This window comes from Zeugodacus cucurbitae, chromosome 6 (genome assembly GCF_028554725.1).
Source record: "Zeugodacus cucurbitae isolate PBARC_wt_2022May chromosome 6, idZeuCucr1.2, whole genome shotgun sequence".
In the NCBI taxonomy this organism is placed as follows: domain Eukaryota; kingdom Metazoa; phylum Arthropoda; class Insecta; order Diptera; family Tephritidae; genus Zeugodacus; species Zeugodacus cucurbitae.
In genome coordinates, this window is record NC_071671.1 from 28,824,830 (window position 1) to 28,844,609 (window position 19,780).

Genomic DNA, 19,780 nt, shown 5'->3' on the forward strand with positions numbered 1-19,780 from the left:
ATGGAATTTCTCGTAACTCGAATCACCATAATTCACAAAAAAACTTCGAGCTAGAGAGACTTCCAGTTATAAAATTTTCATTAAAACTTACAAAATTTCATAAAGCTTTAAAATATAGATGTATTCAAGGTTTTATTTATTTACTTCGCATACAGTTTTATGTACATACATTAAAACATGTATTCTGTAATTTTGTTTGTTGCAGTTTGCTGTTGTTTGGTTCTTGACTTCTGTATCCCAAGCCTTTGTTACATGATTTATAAAATCCATAAGCGTAATATCATATTTTTTGTTCGCCTCCATACGATATTGAGGGACTCTTTTAAAATCCTGCTTCGATAGTAAAATTTTAAATTTTGTTTATGGCCTGGTCGAAAAGTTTGATTTATGGAAGGAAATTAGTATGAAATTTGACTTATATTTGCCAATTCAAGAGTTCGAGTTATGGAGAACTTCGAATTAGGGATGTTTGAGTTATGGAAGGAAATTAATATGAAATTTGATTTCTAAACGCTATTGCCAATTCAAAAGGTGGAGTCATGGAAGTTCCACTGTACTATACTTATCGGTATAATCGGTCTTAACACTTTTCTATATATCTCGTTGAGTTCGAATATTTACAACTTTACTGTTTTCTATTTCTACTGAATAGGCCGAACTTCGGGATCACGATCACACAGTTGAATGTATTGCCTGGGCACCGGATTTGTCTACAGCTGCTATAAATGAAGGCACCGGCACTGATAATAAAAAAGGGCATCATCAAGGGCCCTTTTTGGCATCAGGATCTCGAGACAAAACTATAAAAGTAAGTAGTTTCAAAATCATGTATACTTTTTATATTTCTTTATTTTTATTTGATACTGGCAGACCGATCCGGCTTCGCACGGGTTTAAACAAACATTTCAAAAGTTATAAGGTTCATTTTAAAAAGTAAAATGAGGTAAATTCGAACATGAAATTATATTGTATTTGCAATGAGCTGAAACTTGATTACGACCTCTAGTCTTTGGTGTCCGTTGTCTTTCTCTCTGAATATGAAGGCGTTGGGAGTGCTCAGAGTTCGACGCCCTAGTGCGAACTTGTATATTTCCAATAATTCTTCAAGCCGCAGCACACGTCCCGTACTTGACTCTCAAGCGCGTACTTGGGAGGTTTTGAAATTTTGTCCAGCAAGCAGCTGCGAGCGCTCGTTAATCGACTCTTTGGCACGCGATTGCGATGCGAAGAGAATGACTTGCAAGACGATTTTCAGTTTCAGATTAAGATTTTCCATCACGGAGTTTTTTTGATACCCTCACCTGGGAACTATTTCCAGAAAGATGAGATTCTATCAATAAATATACATAACCTATGTTACTTGGTGTGAATGTAGCTTTACAATGGTGAAAGAATTTTTGAAATCGACATAGTAGTTTTTGAGTTTATTCATTACAAACATACATACAAATATTTCCTCTTTATAATAATAGTATATGTAGATTGTCGGGTTAAGATGACGATGAGGCCGATCCGTTTGAAGAAAAGAGTTTTGGTTAAGTTTTAAATGTTATAAATTCGTATATATTGGGTAAGTGTGTAGGTTGACAATATTGTTAATTGTTTTGTGTTTAATTAGTTATAGTTAGTGATATTGTAGCGAAACTATGTATATGACCTGTGGCATAATTCCTTTTTCTTGAGTTGTGTAGTATTTGACTCCTCTGTGTTGGATGTTTTCCTCCTTCTTTATTTAGGTTGGGTTGGGTTTTGTGTTTTTGGGGACTTCTCTTCTTTCACTTGAAGTATGTGTTTGAGTTTACGTTTGGGTTTATGTTAATTTCACTTTATTTAAGGGCGGGTTTTTGTGTTCTGGTTTGTGGGTGTTGTGTTGTTCACTTTCTTCTTTTTCTCTATATTGTTGTGTGAGAGGTGATCGGTGATAAGTGAAGTTGGGGTGGTTGTACTCCTCTGCATTACTTCTATTACTTTTTGGAGAGTGATGCAGAGGAGTATTTGTTTGGACTAAACATCCCGGCCGCCTTGCAGTATCTGCGAAATTAATTTGGATTAGTGGGGTATATTTGATAAAGTGAAAGTGTAATGAGTGCGTAAAGATACTTAGCCTTCGGCTTCTAATGCTCTATTCTGGGTTATGATTGCGCCATTGTAATCCACTTCGTGTATTGTGTGGGTAGTTATCCGCTCCGATATCCAACATTACTTCTGATTGGGTGTGAAATTGAGGGTCAGAGAGGACTATGTTGTCAAGGAGTATTTGATCAACGTCACTTAAGTCTCTTAAGGGTCGGGTTTAAAAGTGTGTAAGGGTCTGTTTAGCCAGTATGGATGATAGCCGGGTCTCTGTGGGTAGGGTTTGAGATCTAGGATTCTCAAAATCTTCTTTCTCATTTGCTGGGTGCAGTCTTGGGTGACCATGTAGAGATGACTGATATTTTCCATTGCAGGTGGAACATCGATGTCTGCTTGTGCATCCTTCTGTTTTGTGGGATCTGGCTAAACAATTAATACAATAGCGGTGTCTGATGACTGCTTCATATTTTTTGTGTAAGTTAGCCGACAAGTATTTGGTACATGTGGCTAATCGATAGTCATCCTTGCATAATCCACATGCAACATGACAATGAGTTTTGCTTCTTTGTTCATTGGTGATGTTTATTCGGGTTGTGTTGTGATCATCGTTTTCATATTTCTTCCGAGTTGTGGGTAGGGTTCTTACATAGCGGTCATTTGAATGTCGTCGGGTAGTTTTTTGAAACATTGCTTTACGTATTCCATCAAATCTGGGATTTATGGGATCCTTTGGGGTTTCCTCCACCTCTTCAAAGCGTGTGAGTTGATACTCCGGGTTGATTATGTTATGGAATGATGCTATTGATGAGTTTTTGGAGGGATGAGTAATGGGTCCGGTCAGAATCCATCCGAATTCTGTTTCTTGGGCTAGGAGTGAGCCCAGAATGTTTCGTTTTACTCCACTTAGTAGGATATTTGGATAGTTATCACTACCAATTAATATATCCACGGGTCTCGGTTTGTGGAATTGGGTATCCGCTAGTGTGAAGCCAAGCTTCTTTAGAGCCAGATTTGGTTTTATTGGGTATGTGGTTACGTTTTCGGTAATTTTGTTCATAATTAATGCCTGAGTTGAAATTTTGTAATTCGTGTTTACGGGTGAACGTAGGGTAATATTACACGTTTTCGTGGGGGTTGCTAAAACCGTGTTGGTTATTCCGGTCACTTGGGCTGATGTAGAGTGGGTGAGTAGATCCAGACTTCGTTTAAGTCTTTCAGATATAAATGTGTCCTCCGAACATGAATCTATTAGAGCTCTCGCATAGTATCGCTGACCATTATGTTCGATCTGAACCATTGCTGTACCCAATAATATCTGCTTCCTACTTGGGTTGTGAGGGTCTTGAGTTAATGAAATAGTGGACTGTATAGTAGTAGTGTAGGCTTGCTGTTTGATATTTTGTGTGGGTATTGTGGTACTTGCAGCAGTAGCAGGTATTGTACTGGTCACTCTTGGAATTTCCGGGTTGGTGTCAGGTCGAGGGTTATATTCTTTGTGTATCAGTGTGTTGTGTCTTTTGTGACATTTGCGGCAAGTGTTTTTACTCATGCAGTTCTTGTAACTGTGTGATAAAGATAAGCAGTTGTAGCAATATCCGTACCTTCTAATTGTGATTATACGGGTCTCAACTTTCATTGCTAGGAATTGGGGGCATTCACGATTCGAGTGATGCTTATTGCAAAGTTTGCAACCTTCTGCTTCCGGGTGGGGTTGAGATGAACTGTTTTGATAGTTTGTGGTTCTATCTCTCGGGTTATATCTTTTTTCAACTGATCTTTTTACTGTGTCAAGATGGGGTGGGTCGGGTTTTGCTACTGAAGCCTTAAAATTTGATACAGATTCGAGTGTTTTATATTTGTGGATCAAAAAGGAGTCGAAATTTGACCATGTGGGTATAGAAGTAATATGTGCTAGGGTAGATTCGAATGCTTCTAGAGTCTGTTTAGGTAGTTTCGAGCTACAAAGATATATCAGTATCGGGTCCCAACTTTGTGTGTCAATCTCAAGATGGGTTAAATTTGTTAAGACATTATTAACCGCTATTTGCAGGCCTTTTATAGCGTAGCCTGTTTCGTGAGTCACATCGGGTAAGTTGAGAAGGGTTTTTAATTGGGTGTTGACCTGCATTCTTTTGTTTTCATACTGCTAGACCAGATTTTTCCAGGCCAATATGAAACTATCGTTTGTTAGGGGTGTGTTTTTAATAGCTTCTCTTGCTTCGTCTCGGGTCTTCTGAGTAAGGTGAAAGGGTTTTTCAACATTACTTATTCTGGGGTTACGGATATACAAGGCCGTAAACATATCTCGAAATGTGGGCCAAGCCGTGTTATCTCCGTAAAAGATGTCGGTGTCACATGGTGGTAGATCAATCTTGTGACCGAAATCTATTGTAGAGTCTTCTGAGGCTCTTTCCTTAATGGGTTGGAATGACGCGTGGATATTACGTCTGTCTACATCTTCATTAATTGAGGCTAAGCACGATAAATACATTTGAAAGCATTTCTTGTATCTATCTTTGACTTTGTTAAAGTCTATGGTTTCTTGGGTTTCGCGAGAAATTCTGCGAATAGCATCATAGGCCCTTTCTGCTTTCTCGTAAAGCGAATTTAGTTTAACTCTTTGGATTTCTAGAGTATAAACAGCTGAGGTCTGGTAGTGATCTTCCACGAATTCTATTAAATCGGTGGTAGTGAATTTAAAATCTTCCATTTCCATGATTTGGGTGGGTGTAAACAATATTATTTGAGTGGGTATGTATTAAAAAAACAGGGTAGAGAGTAAAATTTATAATTTGAATTTATTTTCAAAATTTCCGTTTTTGGCTTTTTTTTTGCTACCAACAATTCTACGAACTGGATCGCTAGTTCGTGTGTATGTAAATAGGTGCGGGTGTTTGAATATATTTATATTAATTACTTTTGAGCAAGAAGAGTGCAATAGCCGCAGCATGCAATTATGCGTTTTATTATTGCACTTCTTCTCGTGGGTACATGTATGTCTGTAATTAACTGGTGCAGATCAAAATGTGTCAAACTCAGTAGAAACAAGTAAAATGAATTTAAGTTCGCTTAAATGCACAATTTGAAATTTGAATTTTTGACAATATTGATTTGCATTTTCAATTTAAATAATATTGATGAATTTGGGTCGCACTTACAAATTTTTCGCTCTTTATAATATTAGGGTATTTTAATTATTTGTGTTTTTGTTGTTGGTGACATGCAAACTTCTTGTTGGGTGCACTATGTATTGCTGTTATTGGGCGTCGGTGTATTCCAACGATGATATTATTATTGCGGAGTGAGGCTAGATTCCAACGATGTTGTTGTTGGTTTCCTTCAAACTATCGCGGCTCGATAGGACCAAAAAATGTCGGGTTAAGATGACGATGAGGCCGATCCGTTTGAAGAAAAGAGTTTTGGTTGAGTTTTAAATGTTATAAATTCGTATATATTGGGTAAGTGTGTAGGTAGACTATTGTTAATAGTTTTGTGTTTAATTAGTTATAGTTAGTGATATTATAGCGAAACTATGTATATGACCTGTGGGATAATTCCTTTTTCCTGAGTTGTGTAGTATTTGACTCCTCTGTGTTGGATGTTTTCCTCCTTCTTTATTTAGGTTGGGTTGGGTTTTGTGTTTTTGGGGATTTCTCTTCTTTCACTTGAAGTATGTGTTTGAGTTTACGTTTGGGTTTATGTTAATTTCACTTTATTTAAGCGCGGGTTTTTGTGTTCTGGTTTGTGGGTGTTGTGTTGTTCACTTTCTTCTTTTTCTCTATATTGTTGTGTGAGAGGTGATCGGTGATAAGTGAAGTTGGGGTGGTTGTACTTCTCTGCATTACTTCTATTACTTTTTGGAGAGTGATGCAGAGGAGTATTTCTTTGGACTAAACATAGATATTGCAATATATTCAAGTTTTTTCAGTCTGTTTTTAGAAATTAATATTTTCCTTATTAAATACAATCAGTTGTTGAAGTAATTTTTCATTCATTTCAATTACAAACCATAAGTTTTATGAATCAAGTAAGATATGGTTAAGATCGATCCATATCATGACTATGAAACCAACATTCGTTAGGAGATGAAATTGTTAATCGATTACCATCATATTTGTGATTTTGTTAACTTATACAATAAGTTATTTTCTTACTTCATTTTTTATTTACTATATTTTTTTACGTATCCTAAATTTATTAAAACTAACCTTACTTACAGAAATCATATATTATTGAACCTGTTAGTTCTACAATTAAAAATTTGTATTAGATTTCAACTCTGACAACTAAGCTAATCGATAATATACGTGCATATGTGCATATTAATTAATTGATTGTTTTTTAGAGTAAGAAAGTAAAAGTAAAGAAAGTTTTCCGTTTCTTTACTTTTACTAGCTGTTCGAGTAACTTGGCATTTCTTCTGACATTCTTCCTCTCCCAAAAGGCCAGCAGCTCCAGCAGTTCCGTACACAGAGCTATTATTTAAATACTGTCATATGCAACTATGTTTACGTTTTTCTAACAGCTGATTTGCGATTTTTTTTCCATTTTGAAAAATAAATACAATTTATTTGTTTACATAAATCAGCTTTTTCTCTTACTATCATATTTGCAAAAAACCCGTCGTCATTCTCATCTTCTGTTTTTGACATAGAGTACACTTACCGGGTGCCACTGTCAACGTTTCAAATGCTTTTTTTCTTTTTTCACACAAAATTGAATGCAAATTCTTTGATTTTATCGACAGCAGAAAATCGCCGAATATGCAAAACACGTCCAATTTTTATGCCCCTCACATAAATATGCTAAATAGCTGAAACTGTGAACACACGTATGTTCGATATGGGTGTACAACATAACAAATTTATTAGCGTAGGCTTCAACCCCGGTACTCAGTGAACTCAAGCGCTGTAATACTAGAACCAAAATGTTCAACATTTCTCTTTTTATTCCAACCTAAAATTTTAAGTTGTGGCAAAAAATATGATCACATGTTTTCAGGTTAAACATTTGTATACCAATACCAATTATGAATATGAATTATCCGTCGCAAATATTTCATACAACACAAGCTTCACTTTTCATATTTCCAGAAAACCATTAAATATTAAATTTATAAAATCTGTTCATATATTTTTATATATATAATATATAAATTTTTGCCACATAATTAAAAGGATAATTTTAATTATTTTGTTTACAGATTTGGGACGTTAGTGTTGGAGTATGTTTGTTTACTCTAAATGGCCATGATAATTGGGTCAGAGGTTTATCTTTTCATCCAGGCGGTAAATATCTTATATCAGCAAGTGATGACAAAACCATTCGAGTTTGGGATTTACGCAACAAACGATGTATGAAAACACTGTATGCACATCAGCATTTTTGCACTTCAATTGGTAAGTCGTAGAAGTAATGACTTAACATATATACACAGGTGGTCACATAATTAAGGACAATATAAAATTTAAAAAAGCACGCATTTCAGTTTAATATTTTTAGTATTAAATTTTTGCGTAGATAATCGCTGTAAATTGCAGCGGAAAATTATAACAGCGCACCAAAATTTGGAGTTCCGCTGAACGACAAACACTTTTACTGAAGTCCTGTGTATTGTCGAATTAGTTGCATTTTGGGTGTGCTGATAATTAAGGACACACTTTTTTGTTGAATACTTAGTATTTGAACCCGAAATCTTTCAGAAAAATAGCTACGAGCATGCGTTACTAGAAAAATCAACTCGTCCCAAAAAATAAAAAATTAAAGCGCCGTATTCAATACTCAAAGGAACATATCTAAAAATCCTTAGAAAATTTTAAAATACATTGTTTGGCCATGAATCCAAGAACGACTGTTTCTTTGTCGTTGCTATAATTGAAAGCGACATAGAAACGACGGGGTTGTTTGAAGGACTATTTGAAGGGAAGTTGAAAATTCCAATTCGGAAATAGTTTGAAATTTTTATTTTCGGAAATGAAAAAAAAGACTGTTTCTCAACTTCCACCGCAGCCGGTATTTTTCTGCTGCGTATGCGCTAAAAGGCTCCATCCAAATTCCACCTCGGTTAGGTGTAACTCATGCAATTGATGAAGCCATCTTAAGACCTGTTCAGGCGTTATGTGGCCCCATGTTGTCAACGCAATACTGCGACTGTTGCCTCTACGGCAGTGCAACTTGCACCTAGTTTGCGCAACGCGCCGCCACTCCCAGGGAGTGGCCAACTTATGGCCCCTACGGGCCCCAGAAGCTCAACTAGACAGCATGACTCCCAGTCTGACCAATCCCCCCAAACCTTCATCCCGCTCCAATCCTCGTGCGAGGACCTCAAGGCAACACCTGGTCCCTCGCACAGTCTGTTCCGCGTGTCAGACCGTAATACGTCGGAACGTGACCTCAGTCAGATGCAATTCCTGCACTGGCTGGTGTCATTTTCCGACGTGTTCCGCCACCACACGCGAGTGGAGTGTATCGTACGTTGCCCCATGCTGTAATAAGAATCTGCCCCCGCAACCAACAACATCGGAGTCGCCAAACAACACCGAAGTGCGACATTTTCCTTTGCGGGTAACACAGCTGCAACAACCGTTTCACCGTTTTACATAAAGATCGCGAGCGAGATAGTGGTGGAGGCCTAGCATTCATACTACACAACACCGTGCAATATCGTTTTATCGAAGGTGTCATCGACCGCAGGGACACTATCCTAGAATGGTATAGCTATCCGGTCAGGCTATATCGAGCTCGAAATATTTAATATATACATCCCCCCAGTTACAAGTTGCCCAACAGCGTATCACCCGAATATTATTGCGCTACTTCGTGGTGAAAACCGACTGGTGTTGGTCGACTTTAACGCGCACCACTATCTTTGGCATTCTTGCCTGTAAAATGATCGGAGAGGGATGGAGCTGGCAGAACAGATAGACGATTCGACATTCTACACATTGAATGACGAAGCCCCTACCAGAATTATGAGCACTTGTAGCAGCTCGCCAGACATCACCATTGCTAGCGGTGGTCTGATAAACTGCATAACCTGGCGACCTATGCTAATTCTTGCATCACGTTCCACCTGAACCTAGCAGAACATCAACATGGTTTCCGTAAAGTGCACAGCACCACCACAGCACTTAGCGTCATAAACGCCCAGATAGTTCATGGTCTTAATCAAAAACCACCCTGTAAGAGAACCGTCCTAGTGGCGTTGAACCTGTCAAAAGTTTTTGACACGGTCAACCTAACAACGCTACTAGAAGACATCGACCAAACAACACTTTCTCCGGGGCTGAAGAGATGCATTATGAACTACCTAAGCGGTCGGCAATCGTCTGAATTATTTCGAGGAAAAACATCTAAACTCAGGAAAATTAAACAAGGGGTTCCACAGGTTTCTATATCTCCTACGCAGATGATTGTACGATAATGACGTCGGGCACTGGTATCGATGACATATGTTCGAAAGAGAACAGCTACCTCCTCGAACTTTCTCGCTTCTCTGCGAGGAGCCTGGCACTCGCAACCACTACTGGACTTCTCCAACTGGACGAAGGAATACAGACTAAGTCTTAATATTCACGTCGATGGCACACCAATACCGACTGTGAACAATCCCAAGATTTTGGGAGTCACATTTGACATTCTGCACTCCACACACGACCGCGATAGTCCCTAAAGTACAGAGCCGCAACAAAATCCTCAAGTCGCTAGCCGGTAGCACTTGGGGAAAGGACATAGAAACGTTGCAGGTCACTTACAAGGCTATCGGCCGGCCGGTCGTAAATTACGCAGCACCGGTATGGTCGCCAGGATGCAGTGGCATGCAGCAGAAGAAGATACAGACGTGTCAAAACACCGCACTCCGAGCAGCTACAGGATGCCTCTTGATGTCACCAGAGTCACATTTACACAGTGAGGCCATTATGCTGCCTATTAAGGAGCATAACGAACTGCTTACCAAGCAGTTTCTACTTGAGTGTTTTCGTAGAAATCACCCATGTAGTCACTTACTGGAAGCAGAACCGCCCCCAGGTGCATCAAGAGATCATTCCTACAACACGTTGACTTGAACCGACCAGACTGCGGACGCAGACAGTTTTAGACACGCTCTAAACGCCATTTACAGTGGAGCTATTAGCACCTTCATTGACTCCCTTCCAGTGTATGGCGTCCTTGGAACCAAACCACCACCTTTAGCAGACGAAGAGCTCGAGTTGCCGCGTGAAACCAGAGTGACCCTTGCGCAACTTCGATCTGGATATTGTAGCAGGTTAAACTCCTACTTATCCAGACAGAACCCCGACATACAAAATACATGTCCTGCATGCAATGAGTCCCCGCATGACTCTAACCACCTTTTTGCATGCCCAATGAACCCTACTCATCTAACACCACTTTCCCTTTGGTCTAACCCTGTCGAAACAGCACGTTTCCTGGGCCACCCGTTAGATGACCTCGACGACAACTAGATTTATGCTTTCATTTCCTGCAGGGATAGATAATCGTAACTACAACAACAACAACGACTGTCTCTAAGTCGTTTCTATACTCCTTTCTAATTGGGGAATCTCAATATATTTTCGATAACTGTCGATAACGCCAACAAGAATGCCAAATAGGAGTTCTTATTTCGTTTTAAAGCGATAACGACAACGGGAATAGGGGCGAATATGTTTCGAATAAATTTGTAATTTTTATGTAATAATTTAAAAAAAGTTTACAAAATATTGAAGTATCCTTAATTAGTTGACCAAATCAAAATAGTCATAAATGATTATTTTATGGCGTACAATGCTATGAAAGCATCATTTAATTAATTTTTAAATGAATCTGTAACTTAATAAATAATAAATAAGATAACTTACTCAAAAAAATATTCCACCTTTTAATTATAAAATACAGTGAAACTTCTCTAACTCGAATCACTATAATCCACAAAAAAACTTCGAGTTAGGGAGACTTCGGGTTATAGAAATTTTCATTAAAACATACATTTTTCAAAAACCTGTAAAATATAGATTTATACACAGTTTTAGTTATTTACTTCGTAAAGTTTCGTTTAAATACATTAAAACATGTATTTTGTAATTTTGTTTGTTGCACATTGCTATTGTTTGGCTCTTGACGTCTGTTTTCCATGCCTTTGTTACACGATTTATGAAATCTATAAGTGTAAAATCTTCTATTGCCAATTCAAGAGTACGAGTTATGTAAGGAAATTTGTATGAAGTTTGAGTTCTGAACGCTATTGCCAATTCAAAAGTTCGAGTTATAGAGATCTTCGAGTTATAGAAGTTTGAGTAATGGAAGTTCCACTGTATACCAATGTTTCAAAGGAAAGTAAGTCCCTAATTATGTGTTCACCAGTGTATATATTAGATTGTCAAATATCTCCCTTCCTCCTTTATGTCTTTCGCGGCTATGTATAAAGCGCTACAGAGCTCGTATGTGGCAATACTATACATCTTTGAAAAGTCTTGACATGACTTACAAAACGATGCCATGCACGATTAGTTTGGATATTGCGTTCAACAGTTATAGACGTTTATGTTTACACGTCGCTATTTTTAAGTTTACCTTCATTAAAGGCAAATCCGCTAGAGAAACGTTCCGTGAGATTAATGGTGTTTTGGGGGATGGTATTATATCACTTCGAACTGCGGAGGAAGGTATCGAGAATTCAGAGCGGGTGAAAACGAAACCATGGATAAGCCAGCCGGCGGAAGACCTGTGTCGACGAATATCATGATTTGACCCAAAAAAACCTTCTGGACCTAATCAACGCCTGCGATATGCTGCTGAAACGGAACGAACTTGACCCATTTTTGAAGCGGATGGTGACTGGCGACAATATCAAGCGTAAACGGTCGTGGTCGAAGGCCGGTGAATCGTCCCAAAGAGTGGCCAAGCCGGGATTGACGGACAGGAAGGGAATCAGAAAATTTCTTATTCGCAGCAAATATGTTTTGTATCCAACATTTTCATCGTGAATTATAATCGAAAATAACCAATTTTATTATTTATTCACTCTTTCGAAAAAATAACTAAGTTATATTGTTTTTATTCTTCGATTAAAAATTATATGCAGTTAACTATGACATCATCAATGATTAAGATTCGCAAAATCAATGAGAATATTACTGGAAAAAAAAGTTATAAGTAATGCCAAACAATAGTTTAGTTGTTCGGAAATTTAATTGCTTTGACTTCATTACATCTAAACCGAGTTACAAACCGTAACACTTTATTATCTATTAATTAATTTAAACATTTGTATCCCCTTGTTTAGAGTGACCTCAAATATCCGATTGTTTGGCGATTCGAACAATTTTATAATATAATTTCAGGAAATTAATCATCAAGGTTTTTTAACGTCTTCAATTAATCATTATTTAATGGAATATTGCTGGCCAGACTTGTAAACTTTCTACCAATAGTTTAGAGAGTAATATAGTTTTGTTCACATAACGGTTGTTTGTAAGTCATAAAACTAAATGAGTTAGATATAGGGTTATGATCGGGGTGACGAGAAGAGTCAAAATCCGAATGTCTGTCTGTCTGTCCGTCCGTCCGTCCGTGCAACGGATAACTTGAGTAAAAATTGGGATATCTTGATGATGGGCAAAATCGGACCACTGCCACGCCCACAAAATGGCGAAAACCGAAAACACAAAAAGTGTCATAACTAAGCCATAAATAAAGTTATAAAAGTAAAATTTGGAACAGAGGATCGCACTAGGAAGGGGCATATTTGGATGTAATTTTTTTGGGAAAGTGGGCGTGGCCCCGCCCCCAAATCGGTTATGTGTATATATCGCGCAAACCAATAAAGCTATATAAACCAAACTTTCTGCAGTCAGTTCTCTTAAGTACCCCACCACACACCATGAAATTAGTTGAAATCGGATAATAATCACGCCCACCTCCCATATAAAGGTTAGGTTGAAAATTACTAAAAGTGAGTTAACTCAGTAACGAAAAACGTCAGAAACACTAAATTTTACAGAAGAAATAGCAGCAGAAAGCTGCACTCAGACTTTTTTACAAAATGGAAAATGGGCGTGACATCGCCCACTTATGGGTCAAAAACCATATGCCAGGAACTACTCGACCGATTTCAATGAAACTTGGTTTGTAATAGTTTCCTTACATCCCAATGATATGTTGTGAAAATAGGCCAAATCGCTTCACAACCACGCCTACTTCCTATATACCAGAACTTTGAAGACGATCAGAATCTTTAACTTTACAATATATAAAGTAAGCACTAGTGACGATATCGATGCAGAACTTTGCACAAATACTACCTTTATAGTGTGACAGCCTCATTCTAAACATCGCCGAAATCGGACCATAGCTTTTTAAGGCCCCATAACCTAATCTAATATTATGGTTTCCAACTTTCAATGGACTTTATACAATATGTATGACGAATATGTGGGTCAAATGGTGTATTATATAATATAAATTAAGTTAAATAAATAAATTGGGAGAGTATAAAATGTTCGGTTACACCCGAACTTAGCCCTTCCTTACTTGTCTATTTTATTGATGTCTGGTGAGTAAGGCGGCTACTATATTAAATCGGAGTTTTGTCCTTCAATCCAAGACTTAATCACTCTGAGGTGGGAATTGGTGCAATACCGTGATAGAAACACTATGCATGTTTTAAAACAAAAAAAATTGAAATGGAGAAAAGTAGTTTCTATTTCTTTTTTATACGTACAAAAAAATTAAATAACACTTTTACTGCAATGTTTACCTTCGCAGCAAATTGAACAGCTCATGTTTATTTATCGTTTTTGATAGCTTATTTCAATCAAGTTTTTCTCCTAATGAAACGGACAAACCACAACGGCTTTATAAAAACTTTGTACAAATAACGCATTGAAGTGTGGCTCATTTTAAAATTGTCGAGATCGGAATATAACTTTTCAATGCCCCATATATTGAATCTAAATACTTATTGTCTGTATAATTTGTTACCGAAAATATCGATTACCCTCTCAGATATAAATTCTTTTTCTTCTAATAAAGTGGCTGTGTACGAAAAAAATGGGTAAAATCGGGTGATTATTGGCTCCCATATTCCTAATATTTGTTTTTTAATTAAGTGAATATATAGTCTTATGCTTAACAAAGATTTTATTATTTTTTTTCAGATTTCCATAAAACTCATCCATATGTTATTTCCGGAAGCGTTGATCAGACCGTAAAGGTTTGGGAATGCCGTTAATTTTATTAACGGTTATCATTTATTTATATAACCAGGCAACATCTTTGAATTTCAGAAGCAAAATTATATAAACTAGATTATCATACATATGTAATTCAATACGATATAATATATTTATTTAATAATGATTATAGTATAACGAAAATCTTATTAAAATATTATTTATTTTAAAACAAAACTAGAGCAACTGATGAAAAATTAAAAGAGCAAGTATATTAATGTAATATTATAATTAAATCAAATAACAAAGCTTACAATCGGTAAATATAAATAGATTCATATATAAAATTAATTGTATTCAATCTATACATTTACGACTTTTTTAATTATTTCCTAGTTTGCAGCTAAATATAACATGGATGGATTAATATTCCGCATATTTGGAGATATATTGATATACTATGGTTAATTGTTCAAATAGATATATAATAAAAAAATAATTTAAACTGAAATATTAATATTATTAATTTATAAGAATAATTTACATTTCTAACTGCAGTTGACTTTAAATAATGCATGAATTACGTCATAAAACTTAAAAACGTAATGTTAATTCCTATTTTATTTCGTAAAATTTTTATTTTATGTAAACTTTAACAGGTTTGAACTATGCTGGTACATGTGAATATGTGTATAAATTTCGAGTAGAAATAATTGGAGCATACATACTTATGTGTATATCGCCTATAAAATTAGTAAGTTATGCTTTCTAGTTATGCAGTGGCGCTCAAGGTCGCAGGCATTCTATGAATGCCTACTTCAGCTTTGTTGAGCCAGTGAAATCTGCTCCAACAAATAAACAAGCCAACGGACCTAGCCAGCCAGCAGAGAGGATCAGCAGAAGCAGAAAGAAACAGGAAGCGATATAGAAAGAAAACACTGGGCAAGGTGAGTATGTACCAAAAAGAAAAGGGCCATCTGCCCAGTTTGACATTGACCATTGACCAGTCATACTCTGATAAAAATTTTAATAGAAATATTTAAATTTTTTCCAAATACAAACAAATATTATTCTTATCAACTTAACAAGGACCTAGTTGCTGTTGTAAAAGTTATGGTCTTCGATGGACTCTAATGTAGTCAAAGGATATCTTGCGGCAATGGAGTTACAACTGTAGTAAATATATTCCATAGAAATAAAGTACCACAGTCGGGTTCGTCATCTCCAGGCGTTGTACTTTCACTGCCATTCAGCAGGCAGCAGCAAGATCACCTCTGAGGGTCCTACAATAATCTGCTCCGGTCTTGACACATTCTGTTAGTCGTCGAATCTTTTTTTTGTCTGCCGCCGAAATGTTGCGAAGTAGGCAGTATGTTTTCTCTCCACTGCGAGACGATAATCCTTGTCGTACCAGCTGTTCTTTCGACTTTTCCGATAGTTTCGGTTGCAGCTGTACGTAAGGAGCTTTAAATACCGTTCCACTTTTCCCTTATTCCCGAGTTGCTGATGAGTGCTCTTAAAGAGCAGGAGTTCAAGTCGAGTAGAGAATCGTTCGACTCTCGGTTGTGATTGCAGCTTCTCGATGTCGAACATTCCTTGTATTTGTTGACGTACGCGCTTTGCTGCACAGAGGCGGATGCGTATCTTGGCTGCTAGAAGATAGTGTTCCGAGTCGATATTAGGAACTCGGAGCGTACGCACATCAAGAGCATTGGAGACATGTCCTCAATATGGTTCGATGTTATGCTGGAATCTAGCACTACCGACGACCATATTTCGAGCAACGGCGAAGTTGATCCGCCCATTTGGCGATTAGTTTCCCGACTGAATTTTGACGTTGTGGCGGGGGCACCGGTCGTAGGGGCGTTCTAGGAACTCATAGAAGGTATTCTTGGTCATATAGTCCTTCTCTTCCGTCGGGACGTGGGCGCAAATCAGTGATACGCCGACGAACCTCGATTTGATGTGGATTATGGCTAGACGTTCATCCATCGGAGCGAATGCCTGGACTCACTGAGTCTCTCTCCCACCACGAATCCCACGCCGAACTTGCGCTCCTTTATATGGGCGCTGTAGTAGATGTCGCAAAGACCCATCTTCTTCCAACCTTGCCCCGTCCATCGCATTTCTTGGATGGGGGTGATCTCAGCCTTTAATCTTACGAGGATATCAACTAAATGCTAAAAATGTAACACTTTTGTGGCACTAACACTAAATATGTAGTAATTTTCCATGTATATGCATCGTTTACCAGAAAAAGCTGAAAATTTGTGTTTCCTTATTTGTACCGTATATTGTATACCATGTATTGGAGCCAAATAAGATAGTACGGTTTTATAATTTTTCTTCGGTTTATTAAAATGAAGAGAAATATAGGTACAAAAAGAAAAGTAATTTACTTAAGTTAACAAGGAAAATAAGCTGAATTCATTTAAATTAAAATAGTTTAAAAATATGTAATTTATGTTGATTTTTGATGTGTCCACACCTCCTATATGAATTGTACTCTTAGTAGTAGTAATAACATTCTTATTTTTCTAATTTAATTGAGAGCGACAAAGAAACGACGCGGTTATTTGAAGGAATATTTGAGATGATGATAAATATTACGAATCAGAAACAATTTGAAATTTTAATTTCTGAAATGGAAAAATATCCTGCGTATGCTAGAGATACTCCGTCTCCGACGCAGTAAAAGTAAAAAAAAAGTCGATAACTTTTCTTTGGCGTTACGATATACTTCAAGAATACGAATTTAGGAACGAAACGACGATAAGAACGACAACGACAACGGGAATAGGGCCGCATATCTCAGGAAATACACATCTTATTTCAACGAAATTCGGTTTATAACATTTTTTTACATCCAATGGTTTGGTTAGAAAATGGGCCAAATTGGTTCACAAGGTCGCCTACTTTCCTTATTACACAATTTTGAAATTCATCTGATTCATTCACTTTACAATGGGCCTAATCATTGAATCCGTTTCGATCGAAAAATGGTTCGATTCGATCGAAAAATTTTACGTCGGAATCATTGAATCCGTATCGAAAATAAAATTTATGATCACATTGAACTCACTTATCGACTCGAAAAAACACATTCCGCTGCTAATAGATGTCGCTAATTACGAAATCATTGAATCCGCAAATTCGGATTTATAAATTTCAAATATATGTAAATCACTTAGATATTCTAAAAAAAAATTTAAAGGATATGTTCCTTAAAACCCAAATCTACGCCAAAAATGGACAAAATCAGATCAATACTGATATCGTCATATAAGGGAATCGTAAAAAATTTACGTCGGAATCATTGAAACCGTATCGAAAATAAAAATTACGGTCACATTGAACTCATTTACCGCCTCGAAAAAATATATTCCGCGGCTAATAGATGTCGCAAATTACGAAATCATTTCAAATGCGCATTTTAGAGACAAGAGACAAAATCAGACTAGCAAAAATAAATTAAGGATGTTTAAAAGCGTTATTAAGTTGCCCCCTCGAAAGAATTTTCTCAAAGAGCCTCAGGTGAATTAAATATTTTTTGGAAAAAATTTTACAATAGTTACTGACCTTTTACACAGACACTATCAAATTTGTCGCATCTGTCGATAAAGGTCGATACAACAGTTTTACGTTCTTACTTTGTGGTAAAGCAGTTTATCGACAGAATCAATGATTGCCTGAACATTTTCGATCGAAATGGAGTTCGCTGCGGATTCAATGATAAGGCCCACGGATTTTCAAACATCCGGTGGACTTTATACCGTTTAATTGGTTAATCGGTTAATTTGTGAGCAAAACTAAATGAACGTCTAATCTTGGATATGATGTTGCCTGGTTGCGAAAATGGCTGAGAACGGTCCAGGAATTACAACAGCGTCTATATCCTTTGTAAACAAAAACAATGGGCCTAATCATTGAATCCGTTTCGATCGAAAAATGGTTCAATTCGTTCGAAAAAATTTACGTCGGAATCATTGAAACCGTATCGAAAATAAAATTTACGGTCACATTGAACTCACTTACCGACTCGAGAAAATACATTCCGCGGCTAATAGAGTCGCTAATTACGAAATCATTGAATCCGCAAAATCGAAAATTTTGGTCAGAATCTATCCGTTGGTGAATGAGTTGCGGAAATGTAAAATAAATAGGAATAGGAAGTTTTTATGTAAATAATTACTGATGACGGTCTAAATTATGTTTTAAACGGATATTTTAGAGTCAAGAGACAAAAACAGACTAAAAAAATAAATTAAAGATGTTTGAAAGCGATATAAAGTTGCCCCTCGGAATAGCGATGGAATTTTTGAAAGAGCCTCAGGCGAATTAAATATTTTTTGGAAGAAATTTCACAATAGTTAAAGGTCAGATTTAATTTTTTTTGAACACAGCAAAAATATATATTTTAAGCATAGACACTTTATCAAATTTTTCACTAAAGGTCGATAAAACAGTTTACGTTCTCACTTTGTGGTAAAGCAGTTTATCGACGGAATCAATGATTGCATGAACATTTTCGATCGAAAATCTTTATGGTTTCGAAATCGAATTCGCTGCGGATTCAATGATTAGGCCCAATATAATGAACCTCGCCTAAGTGCTTATATTTTGTGGCATTGTTGTCTTTTCTCTAAATTTACATATAAACTTATCTCTTAAGTGCATCATTCGCTTAAATTATTTGCAATTTTCGCCCTTTTGTTAAAAATGAATACGCTGAGCATTGTCAACAGGAAAACATACATATATTTATGTTAAAAAAAATTAAAGAAAACAAGTAAGGAAAAGCTAAGTTCGGGTGCATCCGAACATTTTATATCCTCGCATTTTATTGAAGAAATTTTATGAAGATAACACACAAAGTTACCCATAAATTCGGCATAAAGTTTATTAGAATAACGAAAATCGTCATACATAGTTTATGAGCCCTGACCCGATTTCTTTCATTTTCACTTACAAGGTACACTATTGTCGGAATCCGAATTCAAACCGACAAAAAATTCTAGTTTGTGTCATGAATTCTGATATTATTGGTTTGATGTTCGAATCAGAATTGTTATTGGTTTTTGGTGTCATGCAAACCAATTTTATCGATTTTGTTATCGGAATCAAACCAAGAGCCTCATTGCTGACAGATTTGAAATATTACGTTTTAATTTATTTCCGTTTGCCGTTAAGAGATCTTAAAAATGTAAGTACAGTGGTACCTCGACATACGAGTTTAATTCGTTTTGCAACCTTGCTCGTATCTTGAATTACTCGTATCTCGAAGCAAATTTCCCCATACAAAACAATTGAACTACCATTAATCCGTCCTAACCTCCAAAATGTCACCCCAGTTATTTTTGTTACGTGGTTTTGAATAATAACAAGTAAGGAAAGGCTAAGTTCGGGTGCAACCGAACATTTTACACTCTCGCAATTTATTGATTTATTTTTATTAAGATAACACACAATTTGACCCAATTTGAAAATCCTATAATTAGGTATATGAGAGATAGGAGAAGTTACACTATTAGAAG

At 36.7% G+C, this 19,780-nt stretch overlaps 1 protein-coding gene across 2 annotated transcripts in view; it reads left to right on the top strand.

The window, feature by feature from the left end:
• The window catches only part of Lis-1 (lissencephaly-1 homolog), a 33,108-nt gene extending 18,495 nt beyond the window's left edge, over positions 1 to 14,613 (top strand). For both annotated transcript variants that reach the window (XM_054233816.1, XM_054233817.1), the window contains 3 exons: positions 653 to 808; positions 7,277 to 7,472; positions 14,232 to 14,613. In XM_054233816.1, coding sequence (XP_054089791.1) covers positions 653 to 808; positions 7,277 to 7,472; positions 14,232 to 14,305 — 426 coding nt within the window. In that variant the 3' untranslated portion in view covers positions 14,306 to 14,613. The remainder of the gene's footprint in view (positions 1 to 652; positions 809 to 7,276; positions 7,473 to 14,231) is intronic.
• Positions 14,614 to 19,780: the final 5,167 nt, after the last annotated feature.